The sequence below is a fragment of the Trachypithecus francoisi genome, unplaced genomic scaffold (assembly GCF_009764315.1).
Source record: "Trachypithecus francoisi isolate TF-2019V2 unplaced genomic scaffold, Tfra_2.0 Lachesis_group10, whole genome shotgun sequence".
Classification (NCBI taxonomy): Eukaryota; Metazoa; Chordata; class Mammalia; order Primates; family Cercopithecidae; genus Trachypithecus; species Trachypithecus francoisi.
In genome coordinates, this window is record NW_022681455.1 from 18366594 (window position 1) to 18394023 (window position 27430).

The 27430-nt window shown below is 42.5% G+C and overlaps 1 protein-coding gene across 2 annotated transcripts; it reads right to left on the reverse strand.

The window, feature by feature from the left end:
- Window positions 1-1170: 1170 nt before the first annotated feature.
- On the reverse strand, window positions 1171-27347 carry TPMT (thiopurine S-methyltransferase). 2 transcript variants are annotated; one of them, XM_033216340.1, is made up of 9 exons: window positions 27212-27347; window positions 21072-21255; window positions 19641-19733; window positions 15215-15347; window positions 11213-11265; window positions 10180-10254; window positions 6988-7073; window positions 5004-5048; window positions 1171-3644 (listed from the first exon to the last, which is right to left on the reverse strand). In XM_033216340.1, the coding sequence occupies exons 2-9, from the start codon at window positions 21209-21211 to the stop codon at window positions 3532-3534; spliced, it is 738 nt and encodes a 245-aa protein (XP_033072231.1). In that variant the 5' UTR covers window positions 21212-21255; window positions 27212-27347; the 3' UTR covers window positions 1171-3531. The 2 variants fall into 2 exon arrangements, with proteins under 2 accessions (XP_033072231.1, XP_033072232.1); XM_033216341.1 differs by having other exon boundaries at window positions 27221-27312.
- Window positions 27348-27430: the final 83 nt, after the last annotated feature.

Sequence of the window (27430 nt, forward strand, 5' to 3'; positions counted from 1 at the left end):
GTGGGGATTAAAGATAATTTTGATTTTTTTTTTGAGACAGAGTTTTGCTCTTGTTGCCCAGGCTGGAGTGCAGTGGCATGATCTCAGCTCACTGCAACCTCTGCCTCCCAGGTTCAAGCGATTCTCCTGCCTCAGCCTCCTGAGTAGCTGGGATTACAGGCACGTGACACCACGCCCTGTTAATCTTTGTATTTTTAGTAGAGATGGGGTTTTACCATGTTGGCCAGGCTGGTCTCAAACACCCGACCTCAGGTGATCCGCCCACCTTGACCTCCCAAAGTGCTGGGATTACAGACGTGAGCCACTGCACCCAGCTGATAATTTTGATTTTTAAAAAGCACTCAGTAGAAATCTTACTCTGACTTCTCAGAAAGAGTAGGTGTAGGCTGAGCAGTACTTTGGGAGGCTGAGGTGGGAGGATCACTTGAGGTCAGGAGTTCGAGATCATGCTGGGCAACATAGTGAGACCTTGTCTCTATTAAAAAGAAAAAAAAAATTAGCTGGGTGTGGTGGCACATGCCCACGGTCCCATCTACTCAGGAGGCTGAGGCAGAAGGATTTCTTAAGCCTAGGAAACTGAGGCCGCAGTGAGCTATAATCACACCACCGTACCCCAGCCTAGGCAACAGAGTGAGACCCTGTCTCAAAATAAAAAATAAAAATAAGGAGTAGGTGCAACATAAACATATACATGTATCCACAAACACACATTGAAATTGCTCCCTTGTATTAAAGTAAAACAATGACAGGTATGTACTGCAGTTGTGACCGGGTGAATTACTTGAACTAATATCTCCGTGGCTTCGGTTGTATTTGTCACTTCATTCTGCCAACAAATCCCATCAGCTGGGAGCTCTCTCATAGGTACATCTTTCGGGCCACCTTCTGTGGTCCCTGTGCCATTCTTTATGGAGCCAAATCTCTAACTTGCCAGTGATCGCTGTTTAAGCTTTGGTTATATTTCTTTGTATTTTTCTTTCCGCATTCACCCAAACAGACTGATTATTACATACCTTTCTTTCTTTGTCCTGTCTGCTACTGATAACATTGTCTATACTGGAGCATTCATGCCTGCTTCATAGGCAGGGCAAGGCATTTGTAAACCACAGTGTGCAGGGTACAGAGGCTTAGATAATCTGTTACTTAAATAACAAAATGAAACAAGAAGCATTTTTGGAAAATCCTAAAAACAATTCAATTGCTCTAAAATAATTTATATGTGGTATATCTTCCATCTTGAGACTTTGAGAAGTCAGTATTCCCCAATGAAGACACATATTACATAAAAGATCAACTACGTAAGGATATCTCATTTGTATTATTGAAGATTCTTTGAGCACAAGTGCAAGAGGAAAGGACTCTGTCCCATGGACACAGAGTGTTCTTCCCCACCCTGGGCAGCTGGACTTCAGGAAGGATGAAAATGGACCCAGAACACGAGTGGCCTCTCTTTGGTTCTCATCTCTTTCCGCAGATCAGCATTCTGTTTCTCAGATCCATGTGGTGGAATGTGGCTGCCCCACAGCCCCCAGGCGTACACATTACAGATTCCCCATTCAGCAGTCAACTTGCCTTTCTTTCTTTTCTGTTTTTTGAGATGGAGTCTCGCTTTGTTGCGCAGGCTGGAGTGCAGTGGTGTGATCTCAGCTCACTGCAACCTCCACCTCCCAGGTTCAAGTGATTCACCTGCCTCAGCCTACCAAGTAGCTGGGAGTACACGTGCGTGCCACCACACCTGGCTAATTTTTTGTATTTTTAGTAGAGACAGGGTTGCCTTTCTATTCGCAAGTCCAAAAGTCTATGAAGAGGGCCAGCGCAATAGCTCACACCTGTAGTCCTAGCACTTTGGGTGGCCGAGACAGGAGCACTGCTTGAGGCCTCACATCAAGTTCCACATCAGCCTGGACAACAAAGTGAGACCCTGTCTCTACAAAAAAGTAAAATCAAAAGTCTCTGGAGAGAATTGTGTTGGTCCAGCTCGGGTCAGTTGTCCATTCAACTGGTGATGCAGGCAGAGTTGGGGAGTCATGGCTTCCGAAGCCCACACTATAGACTGGGAGCATGTCTCAGAGACGCAAGACTCATTGTGGGCAAGGAGGTGCTTCAAATTAATAGCCTGACAAATCTATTAGAATACATCAATGGCAGAGTGCTTCTAGGGTAGAAGTTTGTACATGCAGGTCAAGGAGAACTAGAGAGGTTGACAAGACATATCTCTGGGGAGAATACCATAGCTTTCACCAATGTCAAAGGGGACCCCAAACCCCCCCATTAACAACCTTTAAGCCAGCATACATGCATGCGTGCACACACACACACACAAGTAACTCATTTTTTATAATGCACAACTATCCTACTAACATGAGCTGAACAATCTAAACCATTTAGTTGTTGGGTAGTACAGAGCTATAGAGGACTGTCTGACATAACAAAATGTGATCGTTAATGAAAAACTGAAAAATCTAAACTTTCATAATAAACAGCCATGAATCCAGCTCTAAGTACATTATACTTTATAAGACCTGATGATGTAAACAGATTAAATTATAAAAAACAACAACTGCCAAACTAAGAGAAAACTTAAAGAAAAATTTACTCTTAGAATTTGGGAATGTTTATTCCACATAGATTATTTAATTAAAGTTTATTTGTTTCTTGATTCCATTACAGATTGTTTAATTAAAATTTGTTTCTTGATTCTGTTATATATGGAGAAACCATGTGAAAAGGGATTCTAGGATCTGAGTAAAAGACAAGGGTTTATAGTAAAAACTAATCTTTTATATAACTTTTGGGACCACCTTGAACCCTACTGAAGTGTTATTATTTCTTCGACAATTCTAAATTTCATAAAGAATGTCAGGCCAGGTGCAGTGGCTCACGCCTGTAATCCCAGCACTTTGGGAGGCCAATGTGGGCGGATCACCTGAGATCAGGAGTTCAAGACCAGCCTGACCAGCATGGTGAAACCCCGTCTCTACTAAAAATACAAAAAATTAGCTGGGCGTGGTGGTGCACACCTGTAATCCCAGCTACTCGGGAGGCTGAGGCATGAGAATCACTTGAACCTGGGAGGTGGAGGTTGCAGTGAGCTGAGATTGCATCATTGCACTCCAGCTTGGGCAACAAGAATGAAACTCCATCTCAAAAAATAAAATAAAATAAAATAAATGCCCGTTTTTCTGTGTGTATTATATTTAATATGCATTGCATTTAAAATTTTTTAAAAATTGTACAGGTAACACATGCTGATTGGTAAAGTATCTTGCAATCTGCACAACACACAGGTATAATCTTTCACATCATCATCTCCTCTCCTAAGGAGCTACTTTAAAAGTTTAGTTACATCTTTTTCTTCTAAAACTTTTTTAGAAAAAGTAAACGGCTTTACTAAAAAGCCGTTTTTAGTAAAGATCTATCATATGATTTATAAACAATTAAAAAAATTAATCTGTTAAATTTTTAGGCATTAGCAGAATTTTCAATTCCTCAAAAACATGTCAATGTGATTTTATTTTATCTATGTCTCATTTACTTTTCTGTAAGTAGATACAACTTTTCAAAAAGATAGTCAATTCCCCAACTTTTATGTCGTTCTTCAAAAGCATCAACCTTCTCTAGACAATGTATATTGCATATTTTACCTGAAACAAGAAAGAGTAACACGTTAAAATACTATGAAGAATGACATCAGGGATTCTTTTAAAAATACTTAAAATTGGCTGGGTGTGGCAGCTCACACCCGTAATACCAACACTTTGGGGTGCTGAGGTGGGTGGATCACTTGAAGTCAGGAGTTCATGACCAGTCTGGCCAAGATGGTGAAACCCCATCTCTAATAAAAATACAGCATGAGCCGGGTATGGTGGCACATCCCAGCTACTTGAGAGGCTGAGGCAGGAGAATCACTTGAACCTGGGCGATGGAGGTTGCAGTGAGCTGAGATTGCATCATTGCACTCTAGCCTAGGCAACAAGAGCGAAACTCCATCTCAAAACAAACAAAACCTTGAAATTATTTTAAAAACAGTGTATACTAAAGGTTTTTCTCTTCTTTTTAATCAAAACAAAGGAATGCTAAGGGCAAATTTCCTGAACTCTGAATTGTTATCATCACTTTTAACTTCCAAGAAAAAAATAAATACACCACTGGGCACGGCGGCTCATGCCTCTAATCCTAGTACAGTGGGAGACCAAGACAAGAGGATTACTTGAGCCCAGGAGTTGGAGACCAACCTGGGCAATGTGGTGAAACCTCATCTCTACAAAACAATACAAAAATTAGCTAAGCATTGTGGTGCATGCCTCTGGTCCCAGATACTTGGGAGGCTGAGGTGGGAGGATCACTTGTGCCCAGGGAGGTCGAGGCTGCAGTGAGCTGTGATTGCATTTCTGCACTCCAGCCTGGGTGACAGAGCAAGATCCTATCTCAAAAATAAATAAATAAATAAATAAAAATATACCATCTCTCTAGAAAAGTTCAAATGCCTTTAACATAAAGCATATAGCATATATACAGAGCATATTTACAGAGATTAGTTCCTTTTCTAAGATAAAACAATTTAAAATAACATGGTCTTTATCTTTTAAATTTTATAGACATACTCTAGATACTAATATACTAATAGTTCACAACAGATTCTTTTGGTGTTTTTTTTTTTTTTTTTTTTAGATGGAGTCTCACTGTTACCCAGGCTGGAGCGCAGTGGCACAATCTTGGCTCACTACAATCTCTGCCTCCCAAGTTCAAGCAATTCTCATGCCTCAGCCTCTCAAATAGTTGGGACTACAGGCATATGCCACCACACTGGCCTAATTTTCGTATTTTTGTAGAGACGGGGTTTCGCCATGTTGGCCAGCCTGGTCTCGAACTCCTGGCCTCAGGTGATCTGCCCACCTTGGCCTCCCAAAGTGCTGGAAATACAGGCATGAGTCACCACACCCAGCCTAAAAGAGTTAACTTGACTTTATTTAAAAAGTTACAGCATAAGTCCACAAACTTACCAAACAACCTTTCAATTTCAGCATGTGGAACATAAAATGGTGGACCTAGGTAAAAGAGAAATAAGTTCTCAGTTTATTTCCAACGACCTAGGTGTACTTGTTCTATATACAACTTCGTTATCCAAATAGGTGATGATGTGGCATGTTCTTCTCATTCTTCTTTTGCAAATCTCATACTGAATAAATAAATTGGCTTACTGAGAGGATGGCAGTGTTACATACTCATCATATCCATCTTTAGCTTCGATGAGACAGCTAAGCCAGTCAAGGGACTTAGGCTCATTGAAATCAGAGTAGAGTCCATCAGCAGATTCCTTTGGGGCTTCAACCATCTTCTAGTATACTGATTTTCTACCAACTCCTGCACTTACCCACATTTTATACACCCCTCCCGCTCTGCTGCAGGATATAGACTATAAGGAAGCCAAGCTTCCGCCCCCTTCTAAGAGCAGTATCCTCAGCCATCCACCTCCAGACAGGGCCTGCTGTATTTTCTTCCCAAAAGTTCTTTGTTAGGGCTCCTATTCATGAATGGAATTTAAATCAGATTAGCAGAGCTAACTTCTGCCTCTATTAATTTCTATTTCCATTTGATTGTCTCTGATTTAATTAGGGACACTAGGTCTCATCTTTTAATGAGTTTTTTAAGACCTCAATTTATTCAAGCAGAAACAAAATACTAGCTGGGCACAGTGGCTCACGCCTGTACTGGGGAGGGCGGATCACCTGAGGTCAGGAGTTCGAGACCAGCCTGGCCAACATGGTGAAATTCTGTCTCTACTAAAAATACAAAAATTAGCTAGGCGTGATGGCACACACTGTAATCCCAGCTACTTGGGAGGCTGAGGCAGGAGAATCGCTTGAACCCGGAAGGCAGACATTGCAGTGAGCCGAGATCAAACCACTGCACTCCAGCCTGGGCCACAGAGTGAGACTGTGTCTCAAAAACAAAAAACACAACAAAACAAAAAACAAAATTCTAACATATGTAAATACTTAAAAAACAAGCATGTAAAAAAGCTCAGTTGAAAATCAAAAAGGTGATTCTTACAAATTAAAAGTCTATGTAGTTCTCCCTGTACAAGTCCAGCCATGACAAAGGTTAAGTTTCAATGTTCGAATGCATTAAAATGAGTTCAGGAGAAAACATGCCCCCAACAGATTCAAAACAAATAAAAGAATGCAATAGACAGATTTTAAGACTTCGGAAATTAAAAAAGGACAATAATTTATAGCTTTTCCTGCACAACTCCTACATCCCCATATTCACTTCTCGCCCTGGGCTTGTGTATGTGAAGGCATCTGTCCAACACATCACTACCACTTGGGTGATATGGATATGCAATATCCAACCACATTCCGCCTTCCTCCCAACAGGGCTCATGAGATTTCTCTTGTCTATCAGGATCATCCATTTCCCCCCTTTCTCCAGTCTGAGTTGTGAATGGCAAACAAAACGGGAAAGGAATACAAGAAAATCACGAGGGCCGGGCGCGGTGGCTCAAGCCTGTAATCCCAGCACTTTGGGAGGCCGAGACGGGCGGATCACGAGGTCAGGAGATCGAGACCATCCTGGCTAACACGGTGAAACTCCGTCTCTACTAAAAATACAAAAACTAGCCGGGTGCAGTGGCGGGCGCCTGTAGTCCCAGCTACTCGGGAGGCTGAGGCAGGAGAATGGCGTAAACCCGGGAGGCGGAGCTTGCAGTGAGCTGAGATCCGGCCACTACACTCCAGTCCGGGCGACAGAGTGAGACTCCGCCTCAAAAAAAAAAAAGAAAATCACGGACAATATAGGAAGAGAAAAAAATGCTTATAGTTCCCATTAGCCAACACTGGAATTATCTCCATGTATATACACAGTATGCTTCCTGTGAGATAAATTAGGAGAAAATAATGCTTTTCCACATCAGAGAATTTATATCAAGAAACTAGGCAACTGGTAAAAGAAAAAAATAAAAAAAACCAAACCCAACAACTTTACCTGGATGTTTAGTTGGATCATAAGACAAAACACACAGGAGGTATTGAAACTTCTTTCCCAGGAGGGATAACATTGTATCTGCATAGCTAAAAGAACACAAGAAGGTATTTGTTACATTTCTCTACACAGGCAAAGGCTGGAGGGACAAAAGGCAGGGAAGGAAGCCAGAAGTTACTTTCGCTGATATCACAGAGTTTAAATTCTCCTAATAATCACAAGCGGTTGATTCTCATTTTAAAAGTGAGAAGTGGGTTTAGCAAATTATGGCCCCTGCCTACGCTGGGAATTGGTCCAAATGGAAATCAAATAGAGGCCTGCTTCCAGAGCTGATCAGAGCAGAAGACATCACATAAGGATGGGTAGAGGCTCCTTCTGGCCTGAAGAAGTACTCGAGGGCCTGCTGACCTTGGATGCCTGTGTGCTTGAGGGCAGTGGTTTCTAGATCAGGCTGGGTGTCAAAATCACTGGGGTTCTTCTTGAAAGAAAAGATGCCTGAGCTCCATCCCCACAGACCGATGCAGTCAGTTTACCGTGGGGCCTGGGATGCTGCAATTTAACAAATATCCTGGGTGACTGGGACCCCTCCAGGGGCCTTACGTAAGAGAAAACACAATTCTTTTCCTCTATGTAATTAGAGAGAAATAAGAATAACAAGCAGGTCAAAAAAAGGTGGCATGAAATGAAAGCTCTGCAAGTGTGGCATAAACCATGAGTGCAATGGAACTGTCCTTTGAGTAGGTGCCTCAGGGAGCCAGGTCTGATTGGCTCAGTGCGGGAAGCTGATGCTAACAGGACCCATGGATAGACTGGGCAGAAGCCAGGGCTGGACCAGGGACAGGTGATGAGTTGACCAATCAGATGACTGACTTGGAAATTGAATTAAGAGACCAAAGAGGACTTGCTAATTAGCTGTGGTCCTACTGAAAGTTGGAGCTTTTCTGTTGTATGGTGATTGGAGCAAGGAGGCTGAGGGTTGAAGGCAAGTCAGCTATGTGGGAATAAAAATGGAGGAAGCTGAGGGAAAAGGAGAGGACAGGAGATGCATGCAGGGAGGTAGAAAGGCCATGAGAGACAGGCCAAGGACAAAGATGGACACTATTCCCCACACTGAGGAAGGAGCCTGGGCTCTTGGCACTCCAGTTTCTACGGAGCCTGGCTAGACTGTGATCTCTGTCCAGAGGTCTGTGAGAAGTTGGGGAGGCGAGTGTGGAGATTAGGAGTGTGAACTCTACGAGATGCCCAAGCTCAAACCCCAGCTCCTCTACCGACTGGCTATGTAAGCTTGACAAATTCTTAACTTTTCTGTGCCTCAGTTTCCTTACCTGTAAAATGAGGATAAGACTAATAACCACTTCACAAACTGTGAGAATTCAACAGTGGATCACTCTTCCTTGTAGGTGAAAGAACCAGACCAAAGCAAACTTTTGAACAGAAACTGTTACTTTCTGATTCTTGTTTTTCAGAAGAAACTTGCTGTCCCCATGAAGGCGATGTCAGACCAGTTTGGTAGGGTTTCCTAGGACTGGAAGACTTTATTCCTCTTAGAATGTGAACTTTTTCTCTCGCAAAAAGTCTCAAAAAATCCAGAAAAATGAGGTCTGCCCTACTGGTTTATGTTAGGCAAGAACTCGAGAGTCACAGCAGAAAATACATCAGCACTTGACAATGTACAGTCTAAGGAGAAGACAACCCAGTCCTAACGAGAGCACCAATAGGATGTGCTAACATAGTAAGTACTGAGTACCAGCATGTAGATAAAGAACGAAGATGCTAAGTACCAGCACATATATAAAATACTAAGATAAGGCCGGGCACAGTGACTTACACCTGTAATCCCAGCACTTTGGGAGGCTGAGGTGAGCAGATCACCTGAGGTTGGGAGTTCGAGACCAGCCTGACCAACATGGAGAAACCCCGTCTCTAATAAAAATACAAAATTAGCTGGGAGTGGTGGCGCATGCCTGTAGTCCCAGCTACTCGGGAGGCTGAGGCAGGAGAATCTCTTGAACCCAGGAGGTGGAGGTTGCGGTGAGCCAAGATCACGCCATTGCCCTCCAGCCTGGGCAGCAAGAGTGGAACTCCATCTCAAAACAAACAAATAAACAAACAAAGATACTACCAGTACATAGTAAAATAATATTGCCCTTGCTCAGAGTGCAGTTCGCTTCTTTCATTCATTTATTTAGAAAACATTTATTAAGCTCTTACTAGGTGCTAAATATATACTATGCCAGACACTGGGGAAATAACTGACCTCAGGTGATCTGCCCACCTCAGCCTCCCAAAGTGCTGTGTCTACTCTTGGTCTGCACTTGGTGACGTTCAGTTTGCTTCCCACTGCTTGGTTGATTTTACCATGCCAACCAGAGCCTGTAGAAGGACTAACCTCTAAGGAGTGGATGAACATCTTTAGGGAGTGGGAAACACCTACAAATTTAGACATTAGCAGATCAGGTTTCATATACAAATGTGTCTTATGGAGACAGAGGTCTCAGTGATATTTTGAGTTGTTAAAGGACACTGATGTCACATGGGAAATGCAAAGCAGACACTGGACATGTGATGTGGATGTTTGGGAGAAAGAACAGAGCTGGAAATGTAAAGATTGTCAGAGCAAATACCATGTATAATCTGTTCAGTTATTTCCCCTGCTTCTGGCATAGTATATATTTAGAGCATCGCAGGAACTTAGTAAATATTTGTTGAATAGCTGAATGAAAGTAACAGAATTGATCTTTAAAGATTTGATTTAGGTTTTTATAAATTCCAAATATAATAAGCCATTTCAAACTCATAAAAGTGTAGCTGATTTTCTAGAACCCAGAAAAACTATAGAATACTAAAAAATTAAGAAAGCTAGGCCGGGCGCGGTGGCTCACGCCTGTAATCCCAGCACTTTGGAGGCCGAGGCGGGCGGATCACAAGGTCAGGAGATCGAGACCATGGTGAAACCCCGTCTCTACTAAAAATACAAAAAATTAGCCGGGTGCGGTTGCGGGCGCCTGTAGTCCCAGCTACTCAGGAGGCTGAGGCAGGAGAATGGCGTGAACCCGGGAGGCGGAGCTTGCAGTGAGCCGAGATCCGGCCACAGCACTCCAGCCTGGGCGGCAGAGCGAGACTCCGCCTCAAAAAAAAAAAAAAAAAAAAAAAAAAAAAAAAAGAAAGCTAAACAAAAAAAGAAAAATTACTTACCGTTTGCGATCACCTGGATTAACGGCAACTAATGCTCCTCTATCCCAAATCATGTCAAATTTTCCAATATTTGTCCTACCAGAAAGAGAAAAAACATTTTATGGGACAAAAATCAAATCTTTAAGAAGATGAACAGCGCCCCCCACGGTGCATGCTGGTACTTCAAACATCGTCAAGACACTAGGATCTCACGTCTGCATTTCCTCATAGAGTCCATAAGGATGTGTGGACCTGAGTGTGGAGAGCTGTCCATCCCCTCATGGTTTTAGGAGCCTGTGGCAGCCGCCTCCCCACTCTTGTTATGATTTGGGGACATGAAGAAATAACAAAGGATGGTGTGCAACAACTCTGCTCCCAGCCTCTGGCTCAGGTATCAGGGACCTTCAGGAGATGAGCTCTTATCTCCCTCGGCCACTTGAAATTCATTTCTATTATAGGCCCAGCTGCAAGGTAGAAGACACTGTCTTACTCACCTTTCTTTTTCCCTAGCTGCCTCAGTTTCCCATAGTTTGGGAGCTAACCAAAGACAAAACACATTAAAGTGTGCAGACAAGAATGTAACAAAAATACCTGCAGAACAGACATTCAAAAAAATGCTTTGTGGGCCGGGCGCGGTGGCTCAAGCCTGTAATCCCAGCACTTTGGGAGGCCGAGATGGGCGGATCACAAGGTCAGGAGATCGAGACCATCCTGGCTAACACGGTGAAACCCCGTCTCTACTAAAAAATACAAAAAACTAGCCGGGCGAGGTGGCGGGCGCCTGTAGTCCCAGCTACTCGGGAGGCTGAGGCAGGAGAATGGCGTAAACCCGGGAGGCGGAGCTTGCAGTGAGCTGAGATCCAGCCACTGCACTCCAGCCTGGGCAACAGAGCGAGACTCCGTCTCAAGAAAACAAAAACAAAAACAAACAAACACAATGCTTTGTGGATGTTACACAAGCGGAGGAGAGTGATAAAGAGACCTCCACTCCCATGCCTGCACTGCTTGGCAAGCATTCCAGTTTTTTAAAGTGCAGATGTAGTATTCAACCTACCTGGGAAAATCAAAAATGCTGCAACAGTACAATGAAATGTTCCCCGAAGAACTCTGTAATGAAATAATGAAAACAAAAATTATTTTTTTTACTTAGTACTTACTTGAATAGTCAAGAAAAGAGGGCTAAGCAAAGCAAAAGTTCTAGGGAAATAATGTGTTAATAAAACATAATTAAAGTACATAATTTTACTGCACTTTATTGGCACCTTATTTTTTTCTTTTAAAACCTGTGTGAGGTTCTTTTGGGCCAACTCACAGGAATATCACAGAGGACAACCTTGAAGATCAGTTGGCTGTTATTCACTTCAGAGCCTGCTATAAAATTCTAGCAATGTTTCCTCGGGCAGAGTGATATTTTTACTCTGCTAAAGATAAATCTGCAGGTCAACCAATTACCAGGCAGGGTGGTACTGAAAAGTCAGGTATTTTAAGTTATTCCGGAAATGTGCAATTGTGCTGATTCTTCCATTTTTGCTCATTCATTCAGCCAATGGGCATTTATTTGCTGAGCGCCTAGTAGACAAGACACCTATCCTGGGTTCTAGACAGTAGATTTGAATTAGACACAGTCTCTGACCACAGTGAGGACAGACTAGAGCAGAGAAGCGTGGGCACAGAGAAACATTATAATCCAGAACGGCCTGCTCTGTTATGGTTCTGTGCCTGCGAACTATGTGAACACAAGAGGCAGAGCAGGGGCCTGCCTGGGAGCGTCAGGGAGACCAAACGAAAGGTGACTTTTGGCCAGGTGTGGTAGCTTACACCTGTAATTCCAGCACTTTGGGAGGCTGAAGCAGGCAGATCACTTGAGCCCAGGAGTATGAGACCAGCCTGGGCAACATGGCAAAACTCCAACTCTACAGAAAAAATTAGATGGGTGTGGTGGCACATGCCTGTAGTTCCAGCTCCCTGGGAGGCTGAGATGGGAGGGTCACTTGAGCCTGGGAGGTCAAGGCTGCAGTGAGCTGTGACTGTGCCACTGCACTCCAGCCTGTGTGACAGAGTAAGACCCTGTCTCAAAAACAAACACTTGCAGCAAAATAATCCCAAGAAATAAACAACAACAACAAAAATCAAGAGAACAAAACAAAAAAGAAGTGACTTTTGAAAGGGTGACGTTCTAGGGTGTGGTCTGGGGGCGCACTCCAAGAGGGGGCAATATAACATAGACTTTAGGATCCTGGGAGCTGGGATGAAGGGCAGTGTAGGAAAGGTGTATCAGCACACAAGACTGCTAGATTTTATTCTGAAATGAGGTCCCCACACAGGTTTACAAGTAGAGGAGGAAGGGTCTTTGACAACCAGCCTGGGATCACTGGGTCAGCCCAGAGACGGGTGGGCCTGGAGGCAGGAGAACAGCTGGATCTCAATTTTGCCTGCAGATTGGAATCAAGGGGAGCTTTAAACAGTACGGATGCCAGGGCCCCACCCCTAGAGATTCTGACATAACTGGTCTGGGGTAAGACCTTTGATTGGGAATTCTTATAAGATCCAGAGATGATTTCAAATGTGCAGCCTGGATGGGGAACTGCTGCTCCAAGAGGGGCCTGGAAGCAGGACTAGCCCTCTTTGGACTGAGTAAACTCCTTGGATTCTCTAATGCTTTGAGAATGGGGTGGCAGGAAGATGTGAAATAAAAAATACCATTGAGTTTCCTACTGATCTGAGCAACAATTTTTTTTTTTTTTTGATACAGAGTCTTACTCTATTGCCCAGGCTGGAATACAGTGGTGTGATCTTGGCTCACTGCAACCTCCACCTCCCAGATTCAAGTGGTTCTCCTGCCTCAGTCTCCTGAGTAGCTGGGATTATAGGCACACTTCACCACAGCCAGCTAATTTTTGTATTTTTAGTAGAGATGGGGTTTCGCCATGTTGGCCATGCTGGTCTTGAACTCCTGACCTCAAGAGATCCACCCACCTTGGCCACCCAAAGTGCTGGGATTACAGGCATGAGCCACCACGCCCAGCTGAGCAATTAATTTCAGTATTTAGAAAAGAGTACTTTGTGAGACACTGAGTATACAGATGGACGATAGATCCTATATGACAATACAACTCTGACCCCACAACTGATTCAGGAGTTAAGAAGAAATTACTTAGGCAGATAGTGAAGGTACGGAAGGTTTTCCTCTTAATGAAAAGCAGCCTCAAATCATTTTTCTTTCTAACAAAGAGCAGCCTTTAAAATCGAGCTGCAGACATAGATGCTGGCAGTTTGTGCCAATCATGTTCAAAATGGTGGCTCCATCTTCCCTTCTCTGCCAGCCACCTGTATAGTAAGAAGCAGTCAACATGGTGCCAGCCAAGGGATGAGTTCATTTGCATAATAAGATTAGGGCGGGGAGACCAGCCTTCCCAGCACTTTATGTAAACATCACACTTGATCGAACCAATCTGTGAGCCCTATGTAAATCAGACACTGACTCCTCAGGCTGCACTATATCTGGTGGTTGCACATCTGGCAGGTTTTTTCCGCTCAGAAGTCCCCTCTCTCTCTCACTAGAGATAAAGTTGTTTTCTTTTCTCTTTCTTTCTCTCTCCTTTTTTTCTTTCTTTTTGGCTATTAAACCTCCACTCCTAAACTCCTCGTGTGTATCTGTGTCCTAAATTTTCCTAGCACAAGACGACGAACCTGGGGTATTTACCCTAGACAAGGTAGCCGCTTCACAACCTCTGCCGTGACTTGGTCAATGACTGCCAGCTTCCCTAATTTTCACCATCACACTTCTTCCATTTTAGGACCAGCCAGAGAAAGGCAAACATGCTCTCCAAACCAATTACATAGGATGCTCCATTCCTAGTTGCCCACCTCCAGCTTCCCTGTGCCAACAGCCTCCCATAGTTGCCCACCTCCAGCTTCCCTATGCCAATAGCCTCCCATCGGCACATGCTGGAAGTTTTACTTTTGTCCACTGTAAAGCTTTCCCACTCCTCTGCCTGCCTTTGAGTCTTTGCCAAACCGATTCCCTCTGCTTGTTCTCACTTGGGTAGTGTTTGTTTATTTACAGTGCATCATTCTGCTCATAGCATAAAGACCACTCCCAAACCTATCATTTTCAGCCCAAACCCCACTCCATGCTTCAGACATAAAACCTTTGCCATTCCACAGGTCCCTTAAACTCATCATCTCTAGAAAAAGTTTCATTCTTTTTGCCCTTCTAATTTATTATTGATCATCCAGCCAGTTATCTGAGCCAGAAATGTGAACTCATCGCTCCTTTGGTCCTCATTCGGTCACAGAATCCTGTGGGTCTATCATAAATGTTGCTTTAATCCATCCTATCTACTCTCTATGCCCCATCACTCTCCTTGCTCAGGGATTCATGATGTCTTTCCTGGACCACTGCCACAGCCTCCTGTCTGGTCTCTCTGCCAGGAGGCTACTTCCCTTCAAATCACTTCCTATGAGGCCTCTTGGGTGACTGAAGTAGTATCTTCCCCAGGTGTCCAAGGCCATGGACCCAGGCCCTGCCTGATTCCAGCTCTATCTGTCACCATGCTTCAGGAAGCACTGCCAGGCTGGGCAGGTGTAACTCCCATCTCTTTCCTTAATACCCTATGTCTTTACACTTAGCTCCACGCATTACAAATAGCTTTGTCCCTGTTTCTCTTCTCTCCTCAACTAAGAGATTCTTTGGCGGGGAGGGTTGGGGTGGGTGGGGGGCGTACTGTGTTATCTTTATCTCTTCAATGTCTTAGGCGGGGTCTGGCACATGATGGGTTCTCAGAAAATGCATGTTAATAAAAATAAAACAAACGTAAAAACTTGAGTACAGAAAGGCTTTGACCTCAGCTTTTATATACATATGTCTATATCTGTTTAGGTAGCTATCACCTACATTTTGAAGCCCTTGCTCCTGATACTATGTAATGTCTAGGATGAATCTGTGTGCTAAATAGGAACCACTGGACACATATATGGTATCCTCATAATACTCATGCTGAGAAAAACTTTTGTGGGGATATGGATACAATTATTTACCTAAACCAAAACAAACCTTAAATACTTTGGCTCCAGGAATTTCGGTGATTGGTTCTTCTGTGTAAGAAAGATTCTGCTCCGTAAAAAATTCTCGTATCCCAAGTTCACTGATTTCCACACCAACTACACTGTGTCCCCGGTTTGCAAACCTGCATAAAATCATACATTTACACTTAAATTATGTTTTCAAATGACTACATGGAGGGTTATATTGGAGTAAGCATATATTTTCTTTAATTTAAAGGAATTTATATGAATTCAGGTTCACAGGGTTTCAAAGAACATGCAGGAAAGCAGATCTATATTATTTTCAAACCTTATAAAAATTCTGAAAAACTGACTTATATGACCTCAGGAAACAGTAAACATTTGGAAAATTATATATATATATTTTTTATACATGGAACAGTTGGAATGAAATTATAGATATGTAACTTAAAATACTGATTTAATACAAATTGATTTGACTAGAGGAAATGCTTTTCAATTTCTCTAAATCAGTACTGCCCATTAAAATTTTCTGCAATGATGAAAATGTCTGTATCTGTGCTGTCCAATAAAATAGCCATTAACCACGTTGGCTCCTCGTGATTGAGGAACTGAATTTTAAATTCTATTTAGTTTACATTTAAATAGCCACATGTGGCTAGTAGCTACTGTACTGAAGTGAACAGGTCTAGAACATTAGCACTCATTTGTATACTAATCTTGTAGTTTCCATTTGCTTAAAATAAACACTATCCAAAATTTGTATATTTTATTATATACAATAGCATTTTCCTGGTAATTTTATCTGTTTATTTATTTATTTATTTATTTATTTTTTGAGACGGAGTCTCACGCTGTCGCCCAGGCAGGATGGAGTGCAATGACGCAATCTCAGCTCACTGCAACCTCCACCTTCCAGGTTCAAGCGATTCTCCTGCCTCAGCTTCCCGAGTAGCTGGGATTACAGGTGCCTGCCACCATGCCCAGCTAACTTTTTTTTTTTTTTGAGACAGAATCTCACTCTGTCAGCCAGGCTGGAGTACAGTGGCACAATTTATCAGCTTGCTGCAACCTCCACCTCCTGGGTTCAAGCAATTCTCCTGCCTCAGCCTCCAGAGTAGCTGGGATTACAGGTGTGCCCCACCACACCCGGCTAATTTTTGTATTTTTAGTAGAGACGGGGTTTCACCACGTTGGCCAGGCTGGTCTTGAACTGCTGACCTCAAGTGATCTGCCTCCCAAAGTGCTGGGATTACAGTCCTGGTAAGTTTTATAATTAACAGAACTTAGTCTCAGGATCTTGGACTCAAGAGAAAACAGTATCGGTGGCACAAATACCTAGGACAATTATGATTTTATGTCAAGTGAAATAAAAACATAGTTCTGCTATAATATAGCATGTGCCTTCCTACAATCACTGCACTATGCTAAATCACGCAATAAAAATCACCAGGCTGGCCGGGCATGGTGACTCATGCCTGTAATCCCAGCACTTTGGGAGGCCGAGGCGGGTGGATCACCTGAGGTCAGGAGTTTGAGACCAGCCTGACCAACATGGAGAAACCCTGTCTCTACTAAAAATACAAAATTAGCCGGGCATGGTGGCACATGCCTGTAATCCCAGCTACTAAGGAGGCTGAGACAGGAGATTCGCTTGAACCTGGGAGGTGGAGGTTGCGGTGAGCCGAGATTGTGCCATTGCACTCCAGCCTGGGCAACAAGAGTGAAACTCCGTCTCAAAAAAAAAAAAAAAAAAAAAAAAAGAATCACCAGGCTGGTGGGGAAAGTGAGGGCACAGCATTTAAAATCTTTGTCAGTGCCACACTGAAAAACAAAAACAGGAACCTAATAACAACAGTTTTACACATGTTAAATGGTTGAGAAATAGATAAATACTACAATATGGGACTTTACTGTGAAAAAGACCTAATGCTTACTGAGGTAGCTGAGGGATGTTTGTGCATTCCGTCTATTCATCCATGGCTTAGTTCAACTGGGTGCAGTTTTCTGCTTTTACCTAAGGCTTCTTACAGATGAAATCACACACAAGCAAATGTGAAATTTATTTCATGCTCAAATTGTTCCCTAATATATCAATTGAGTTAGAATTCAGTTTTGAAACAAGACTGACTGTACCTTTTATCTACAAAAGAGTACATACTTTCAATGTGGGCACAGCATGAACTGTTGAGTTGTAAAATGAAACATTAATAAATTGTCATTCATCTTTCATATTTCCTAGGATATCTGTAAACATACAGGGAGTTTTAAAATTCTCCATACATTTTAAAGTTATAAAATGTAAACAAAAATGTTATTCAAATTGGCTGCATGTGTTTTTATTTCTCATTCAACAGATGGAAAAATGAAGCATAGCCTACTACAACCTGTAATAAAAACAAAATGAGACCAAGTGCGGTGGCTTATGCATGTTATCCCAGCATGTTGGGAGGGAAAAACCTCTTGAACCCAGGAGTTCAAGGTTGCAGTGAGCTATGATCATGCCACTGCACTCCACCCTGGGTGACACAGTGGGACTGTCTCAAAAAACCCAAAACCAAAACCTAAATATCTTAAACATTTTGTTTTAATGCTTTTTGGCTTTAGCTCATGATCAGTTTTTCTATTCACATCTGACGTCTGTATAGACCTCAATACATAGATCAGTTACATAAATGAAAAATCATCTACTACCGTAACTTCTTACATGTAATTACAGTAGCTCAGTTCTAATATATATATATATATATATATATATATATATATAACCGTATTTACATATATATACACACACATATTTTTGGAGATGGAGTCTCGCTCTGTCACCTAGGCTGGAGTGCATGGGTTCACTGCAACCTCTGCCTCCTGGGTTCAAGCAATTCACCTGCTTCAGCTTCTCAGGCAGTTGGGATTACAAGTGTGCGCCACCACGCTTGGCTAATTTTTGTATTTTTAGTAGAGACAGGTTTTTACCATGTTGGCCAGGCTGGTCTCGAACTCCTGACCTCAAGTGATCCACCCACCTTGGCCTCCCAAAGTGCTGGGATTAAAGGTGTGAGTCACTGCACCTGACAAGTTCTGATATTTTTTGTAATTTTTAAAAAATGGCTTTAGACCCCAAATATTCAACAATCACATTTAATTGGCTATTTCACACCATTTTCCTAATGTTGCCTCAGAACCTGTTACATTGTTACCATTTATGATGACATTGCACGACAATCTGTTTATAGAGTTAATATTTTTTTGAGGGTAGTTTTGAAAGTAACTGTCTCTTCTGGCTCAATGAATTGGTTAAAATACAGGTGCAATAATATAGTTTAAATATTCTCAATTTCACACGAATTGAAGACCACACTTGAATCTTAAAGTCATAGCAGCCCTCTAACAAAGCAGCCCTCTAATCTTAAAGTCAAAGCAGCCCTCTAACAGCACTCAGCTACAATTGAGTGTGTGCTGGCTACAAAAATTCTATCATCTCTACTTGAAAATCAACTCCCAAAAAATGCATGCATACTCTGTGTTAGTCACCGATATTTATATTCAGAATAGACCATTTTTACGTTATTATATTTTACATTTATTAATCTTTTAGTTTTAATTTATTTTTTGAGGCAAGGTCTCACTATGTTGCCCAGACTGGTCTCAAATTCCTGGGCTCAAGAGATCCTTCTGCCTTGGCCTCCCAAAGTGCTGGGATTACAGGCGGGAACCACCACACCTGGCACATTTACTAACCTTTTTATACATTCTTTTTTCTTTCCTGCTCAATGATCAAAGTTCTCAACATTCAAGTTTATAAATAAATGCATATCTTGGCAGGTATGATTGTGTATGTATATTACCATTACAACAGAGTTCTGTATAGAGAACAATGTCGAGGTGACTTTAGGGTAACTCACAGTAAAAGTGGCTTGTTAAAGTGAATTCTCTTTGTACAGAATTACTCACAAGAAATACCGTCTTAATCACTGTTTTATAACAACGGTTCACGATAACAGAAACTCCTGTGTTCCCTGGTGGGAGGGGAAGGTTGAGCTGAACTGTGGACTATGAACATTGTCCTGCCAAAAAGCTGTTAATTCATTTTGAATTTCTCTGTCCACCACCATTTCAAATATCTAAAACTTAACTTAGCTAAATTCCTAAACCACCTACAAAAACTGAACCACATACAAGGATCCAGGAAATGTAAGAGGGAAGGCTGTTTTTTCTCCCCTCATTGGCTCCAAACTGATTTTTTGATTTTGAAACTCAATCCAGAAAGACTTCATACCTGTTTCTGTTGTTTCTTACTGTTTGAGATTATTACCAATTATATACCCATCACTAACAGAAACATAAGAAATTCCTGTGTACTTCCTGAAAATGGAGTTTCTAAACTCACATCCTGTTAAATCACCCAAAGAATTCATCAAGACAAGATAATTCTGTTAATGTTTATCTGCTCATACCATTTCATCTCAACCGCTTTTCCGCAAAGAGGAAAAAATACCCTCAGTCCACTCTTGCCTTTGAGAAAAGTATCTAAATGCTTCTTTAACAGCCTGAGGAGGAAAAAAAAAAAGTTTTTAGGACAATTGTATCGTAGGTGAATACTTTTCATTCATTATCTCACTTAATATTCCCAACAACCTTAATAAGCAGATGCTATTAATTATTATACTCTCCAGCTTACATATGAAGAAACAGGTAACTTGCTCAGACACCCACTCAGTCAGTGGTAAATCTGACTTACACCCAGGGCTTTCCTGATTAGTAATTAAAAATAATTTTTTTTTCTTGGGTATGTTTTGAAAATTCTTTATTAATTCTCTAAATATATACTATTTCGGGGGTGATGGAACCTCAGGAGCCATGGATTTTTCAACATTCATTTCATGGTAAGTTCTCTAAACATGGACTCAAGTCTCAGAAGTAAACCTGAGAAGTGTAACTCTTGTAGTTTCTTGTAATTTCCTCTGTGGAGATGTGGCTCTTCTAAGGCCTTCCACACGACGGAAATAAGCCAATGTTTCTGGGATGATGATGATGATGATGATGATGTCATCTCCTGGGGAGATGGGTGTGGCTGCCCAGAACAAGCAAAGTCTATAACGACCACTTTACTCAGCACTGGTCCCACTACATTGCACAACATCCTAGCTCACTTTTTAATTTCTTGTAACTTCTCTTCTCCCACCATAGAGATAATTCTTCAGCATCTGAACACATCCTATTGGAAAGCAAAGTCAGACACTGCTGGTTTTCAGTATAAAGAACTGTAAGCATAAACATTGCTTGAGTACCTGTTGCAGGTATAAATATTCATGACTAATACACAGATGCTGCAGGGATCAAAGAACATATTTTAAAAATCTAAGATATCATTTGTAAGTCACACACTGTGGGAAGAAAAGACACTGCCAATTAAACTACATCATGCCATAGATGCACTGTGATTCAGGAGACACAAAAATGTGAAGAATTAAATGTGCATCTTAAAAATTAGTCAAATAGGCCGGGCGCGGTGGCTCAAGCCTGTAATCCCAGCACTTTGGGAGGCCGAGACGGGTGGATCACGAGGTCAGGAGATCGAGACCATCCTGGCTAACACGGTGAAACCCCGTCTCTACTAAAAAATACAAAAAACTAGCCGGGCGACGTGGCGGCGCCTGTAGTCCCAGCTACTCGGGAGGCTGAGGCAGGAGAATGGCGTGAACCCGGGAGGCGGAGCTTGCAGTGAGCTGAGATCCGGCTACTGCACTCCAGCCTGGGTGACAGAGCGGGACTTGGTCTCAAACAAACAAAAAAAAAGTCAAATAATGTGTACTTATATTATTATTTCTATCTCAAAGTCAGTTTCTGGTATAACATTTCTCTATTATATACTCAATATTTCTTACTGATGTCCTTGTTCCAGATGAAAAGCAGTTTTGCCGTTCACCCACTTGTCTTGCCATTCTTCCAGAGTTAGTACTTGGTTTTTCTGTACCTCAGTATCGGAGTACTCTTCAGTGTCAAGTGAAGTTCTTGAACCATCCATAGTTTCATAGACACCTTTGTCTCACAAGCATATGTCTTCCCTGCCTAAGTGGAAAATATTTGCAATGTTGTCATTTGAGGTCATTGGAATTCTATTGATGAGCTAAATGAAAACCTATTATTCTTAGCAGTGTGACTTTTAAAAAAGTATTTCTTTCTTTTTTTATGTTTGTTTTTAATTTTGAGACGGAGTCTCGCTGTGTCTCCCAGCCTGGGGTGCAGTGGTGTGATCTTGGCTCACTGCAACCTCTGCCTCCCAGCCTGGGGTACACGGGTGTGATCTTGGCTCACTGCAACCTCTGCATCCCAGGTTCCAGCAATTCTGCTGCCTCAGCCTCCCAAGTAGCTGGGACTGCAGGTGTGTACCATCACGCCCGGCTAATCTTTCTTTCTTTCTTTTTTTTAGAGATAGGGTCTTGCTCAGTTACCCGGGCTGGAGACCTTGGCTTACTGTAAGCCTCAACCTCCTGGGTTCAAGCGATCCTCCAACCTCAACCTCCCAAGTAGCTGGGACTTCAGGTACACTCCACCACACCTGGCTAATTTGTGTGTGTGTGTGTGTGTGTGTGTGTGTGTGGTGTGTGTGTGTGTATATATATATATATTTTTTTTAATAGAGATGGTTCTCATTTTGTTGTCCAGACAACAAAGAACTCCTGGGCTCAAGGGATCCTTCTGTCTTGGCCTCGCAAAGCACTGGGATTACAAGTGTGAGCCACTGCACCTAGCCAATTCAGCATCCGATAAAAAGTGATACAAAAAATTATTTTCAGTGCGTCTGGTGGTAGAGACAAACCCCTTAATACACATTACAAGAGATAGTTAAATAAACTGAATTATATCTTAATATAAGTGTTTCCTCTCTCTCACGCCCCAATCATCCAGATTTCTGCAACCAAATGTGGGGGTTCTTCCCCCCAGCACACCACATATTGGACACCAGTTGGGTATCTTCTGATTTAATTCTGACATTACCTATCTGGAGATAGTGTCAGATCTGCATGTTGGGAGTTCAATCCCTACGACTTCCCTCCTCACTTAGACACCAGTCGCAAGTCCAGGTCTTGATCAGCTTCAAGCTGGGGTTCCCACACCTTCCACTTTGGGTTTGCTTAATTTGCTAGTGCAACTCACAAAACTCAGAGAAATACTTAGTTATCTTTGCACATTTATTATAAAGGATACTGCAGAGGATTCAGATGAAGAGATGGGTTAGCTGCAGGTACCTTCACCTGTTCAGCTATCAGGAGGCTCTCCAAACCCCATCCTCTTGGGTTTTTATGCAGGCTTCATCACGTAGGCACGATCGTACTTACTCCTAATTCAACTCTAAATTCTGCCAATTGTCCCAATTTCCTATCAATACACTCTCAGTCTCTCCAGTCATCAGCTATACTATCAGTATCATCTTGGAGAATTCTCTCCTGGAATCTGCCCTGACTATTCTCTGTTCCTGGTAGACAGCTAGCTTTCTGGGATCTCTCTTCATCATCATTCTGGAGATTTCCTTCTTGTCTAAATCTCCAGGTTTATTTCATGTCTTCCTCTTTTTTGTTGTTGTTTTTTAGTGGCCACCCTTATATTGATGAAGCCCAAACTCCAGAGCTTCCTGAAAAAGCGCAAGGAAGAAAAATACTGTTTTTCCATTTTGCATGTATAAAACACGGTTAGACTATTTCTCATCCTTGATGTATAGCTCTGCTGGGTATCAAATTCTTGGTTAGAAGTGTGGGGACCATAGGGTGTTGGCACCCTAAAGGTTTTCACTGAACAGTGAAAAATCATGCCCACCTCAGCCTCCTGAGTAGCTGGGATTACAGGCGTGCACTACCAGGTCCAGCTAATTTTTGTGTTTTTAGTAGAGAAGAGATTTCACCATGTTGGCCAGGCTGGTCTTGAACTCCCAGCCTCATATAATTCACCAGCCTTGGCTTCCCAAAGTGCTGGGATTCCAGGCGTGGGCCACTGAGCCTGGCCATCCCTCTGCTTTTTTTATTTCTCCTTCTGGGACCCCTATTATTTGTCTCTAGAATCTTCTTACGTGGTATGGTATATTTCTCATTTTTTCTATTTTTCTGTATCTTCATCTTTTTGCACTATTTTCTCAAAGATTTCCCTTAATTCTCATTTTTAAAACTTCTTCTTTTTTTTTTTTTGCTATCAATCACCCGGTGCTTTGGGCGACCAAGGTAGGAGGATGGCTTGAGGCCTGGAGTTTCAGACTAGCTTGGGCAACATGGTGAGACTCCCATCTCTACTAAAACAGTTTTAAAATTGGCCAGGCATGGTGGTGCATGCCTGTAATCCTAGCTACTCAGGAGGCTGAGGCAGGAGGATGGCTCGAACCTAGGAGTTCGAGGCTGCAGTGAGCTATGATGGTGCCACTGCACGCCAGCCTGGGCTACAGATCAAGACCTTGTCTTAAAAAAAAAAATAGAATAGGTACTAAAATGAATAAAGGCAAAGAATGTGGGTGGGGCTTATACTGTAGGGTGATGTTAGTGTATTTCATTTGGAAACCTAGATGTATTTATTTATTTATTTTTTAGAGGTAGGGCCTCACTCTGTCACCCAGGCTGTAGTACAGTGGCACAATACAGCCTCAAACTTCTGGGCTCAAGTGATCCTCCTGCCTCAGCCTCCAAAGTAGCTGGGACTGCAGGTGCCCAACCCCATGCCTGGCTAATGTCTTTAATGTCTTTGCGCTAGTCAGACTTTCCATAGATGGATCTCCCAATTCCTATCTTAAGGATTCTGCTGTTGGAGCCACTGTTATATACTCATATAAGAAAAGAAGCGAAGTAGGCGAGGGTCCCAGCATCCAGTTTGCTGTACTCAATTAATCCTCATGTTTTCTGTATGCTCCCGTGCTCAACTGTGTATTGTATCTTCTCAGTCTAGACACTCTTTTTTTTTTTACCCTTTCCAGAGAATAAACCCCCAAAGCCTGCTGGTGTGGTGAGATGTACACACTTGGTTGCAAGAAGTTGAGAAAGGGATCTGGGAATTTGGCCTGTTCTGAACCAGCATTTCAAGCAATCCTTCTTGTTTCAACCATACTCTCACACTTCATGGAGGTACCTGGTGCTGCTAATCCTGAGCATTTGGGGATTCGGTAATGCAAACTGGGCTGCTCAATGGCTTTCCTCATTGCTGGTTTAGAATTCAGCTTCCTTGAAGTTGCAAAATCCTTTCCCACTTGTCCATTTGCCTTTCCAAACTTTTATTAATTTTGTCTCTCCTGTCCTGCTATCCTAGTACTTTATGCCTTAAAAAAAAAATCCTGTTACTTTCAGGAGGCAGCAAAAACAGAAGAAAGTAGATATTGAACTATAGTTTAATATCCTATCTCTACTCCACACATTTGTATTTTCAAGTAATTTTCTGCAGCTTTTTTTGCATGGGAAATGCACACTAAGGAAACTGATAAAAGACATGTACAATGTAAACTAACAATAAAATTCAAAGCCTCTCAATTGACTGAAGGCACAGTTTCTTTCCTTTTCCTTTTTTTTTTTTTTTTTTTTTTTTTTGAGATAGAGTTTCACTCTTGTTGCCCAGGCTGGAGTGCAGTGGTGCGATCTCGGCTCACTACACGCTTTCTTGGCTAACGGGACCCCAGAGTAACTTTGAAAACTGAGTTCTAGGCCAAGAGTAGATAGAGTGTCACATACAACTCTATACCTCCTCTCCTGCTAACCACAGTTAGGCTTTGTTGCCTAAGGGCTTAAGGGAAACCAGCCCTTTCAGAAGATTCTACTACTGATATCAACCAACTCCATGATGCTATCCCTCCTTTTGTGCCTGATAAGAAGTCACAGACCACAAACTGGTTCTGGCCAGTTTACTGAGAATGCACAGTAAGGGTTTTTCTGTCCTCTGCTTCACCTTTTGATGTAAGAGGGCCCAAAACTCCATCTGTGATCGTGGTAACACTGCCATTTTTTGTGCATGGTACCCATGAAGCTCAGTCACACATAGGTACCTTTCCTTCTTTCATAAATATTCATGAGTCATCCTACAGCTTATTGAATATGTATATTTGGCCACCTTCCTCAGCATAAATTCCTGTTCCCTTTGCCCCTCCCTGGAAGTGTCAGTTTCTGGCTGCTGGCCTGAGGCTACACTTCTCAGCCGGTCAGAATGGCCACTCTACAGTCTGAAACCACTCATGAGAAAGAGATCTCCTTTCTAAATTAAGAACTTCTCATTCTTTAGCTGACAGACCATAACTGCAGATCCATCTGAATGTATGAGGAAAATGCCTGTTCTTTCAATGTCAACTTTGCAATATTAAGGACAATATAACACCATCATTCTAACATTCCCTTTAAATTATTAGTGAAACTAGTTTGGATTATCCTAGCATGTTATTATTGGTGGGTCTAATTTAATGATTAATCTGTGAAATAGCAAACATTGCATAAAAGCATGTATTTCAGGAAAATTTCCCCTTTTGTTGCCAAATTGGGCCTCAGTATGCTTAGGATATAGGGAGGAGGCATTTCTCTCATTACTTGGGAACGTGAATTCACTTCTTATCAAACACTTGTTGACAAATGGCTTCTGCAAGACCCTGGTGGTATCAGGAGGTGACTCTCAGAGTTTTCTGAGATGTCAGTGGAAAGTATCTGATTTATATTGGGTACAGAAAAGCAAAATAATGTTGCAGTTTTCTCATCTTCATTTTCATTCAGAAACTCTGGAACCTAAATTCAAGGCTTCATAAAGCAGTTCTCTACTTAAAAGAGAAGCATAATCTTTATCATAGTGCCACAGCCGCTGGAGTAGCACAACTCTATTGCTTTCACACAAACTTGAACTGTCTAACAAAATCATGCATATAATTTAATCACGTCTTAGCTGTTTGTTTTTGAGACAGGGTTTTCCTCTGTCCCCCAGGCTGGAGTGCAGTGGTGTAATGACACTTCCATCTGCAACATTGGGGCTCAAGGAGTCCTCTCACTTCAACCTCCTAAGTACCTGGGACTACAAGGGTGCACCACCATGCCTGGTTAATTTTTAAATAGTTTGTAGGGACAGGGTCTTGCTATGTTACCCAGGCTGGTCTCAAACTCCTGGACTCAACGTCTTAGCTGTTCTAACAATTTCTCAGCACGGACTCCACTTGTACACACCATTTCTAGAGAAATAAAGTTTATTGCTATAATACAAAAAAAGTGCACATTACAAGAATTAAGGAAGGGAAATTTCACAATAATTCCTGCCCACAAACAGAAAGTGTAGACGTGCTCCTTTGGTCATACAAGTCCTCAAGTTGTTCTAGTCTCCATTCTTAGCTTTTCAAAAGCATCTGCTATAGTTTTGTTTTTAAATTTCATAAAATTGAAGAGAAACTTCCCTCAGGTGCACAAATCTTAAAAGAGTATGACTCGGTGAATTTTTTACATACGCATACACCTGTGTAACCCACCACAGAACAAGACAGAATGTTTACAGCACCCCAGTTTCCCACATCTCCAGGAAATCACTCACTATTTGGCAGTATTTCTCTTTTTCTAAAAATCATTAATACACCAGGCTGGGGTAAAAACCGAGAGTCCGTTTCCATAAAGAAAAAAATTTGAAAAATTAGCCAAGCGTGGTGTAGCGAGCCTGTAGTCCCAGTTACTGAGGAGGCTGGGGCAGGAGGATCACTTGAGCCCAGGAGTTTCAGGTTACAGTGAGCTATGATTGTGCCACTGCACACTAGCCTGGGCGACAGAGGGAGACCCTGTCTGTAAAAGAAAAAAGAAAAAAAAATAATTAAAACACACCAATGCTTTGGACATACTTTAAATATTGGACCTTGGATTTAGGTCATTTATTGTCCAATCTCGTTCTTCCCAGTTTCCACTTCAGCCCTGAACCCCACTTCACAGGCCTGATTGCTGGGCTGTCTACGCTTGTAAGAATTCCTGGGAACCCTAGCACAGGCGCATACACTCCTAGCAAATCGTTCTGTTTCTCACCGGCACCCTCCGCCCCCTAGGGAGCCTACCTCGCTTACAGAGCGTTGCCAGCCTTTGCCTCCGCCACCGCCGACGTCCTCAGGAGCCAGTCCGGGTCCGCGCCCGCCTCCGCCACCTCTCCGCGCCCCGCCTCCGCCCGCGCCCCGCCTCTTTCTCGCCCCGCCTCAGTTCCCGCCCCCTCCCTCGGCGTCTCGTCTCTACTCCCGCCCTCGTTGCGCAGATTCCACCCCCTTCCCCAGGCGCCTGGG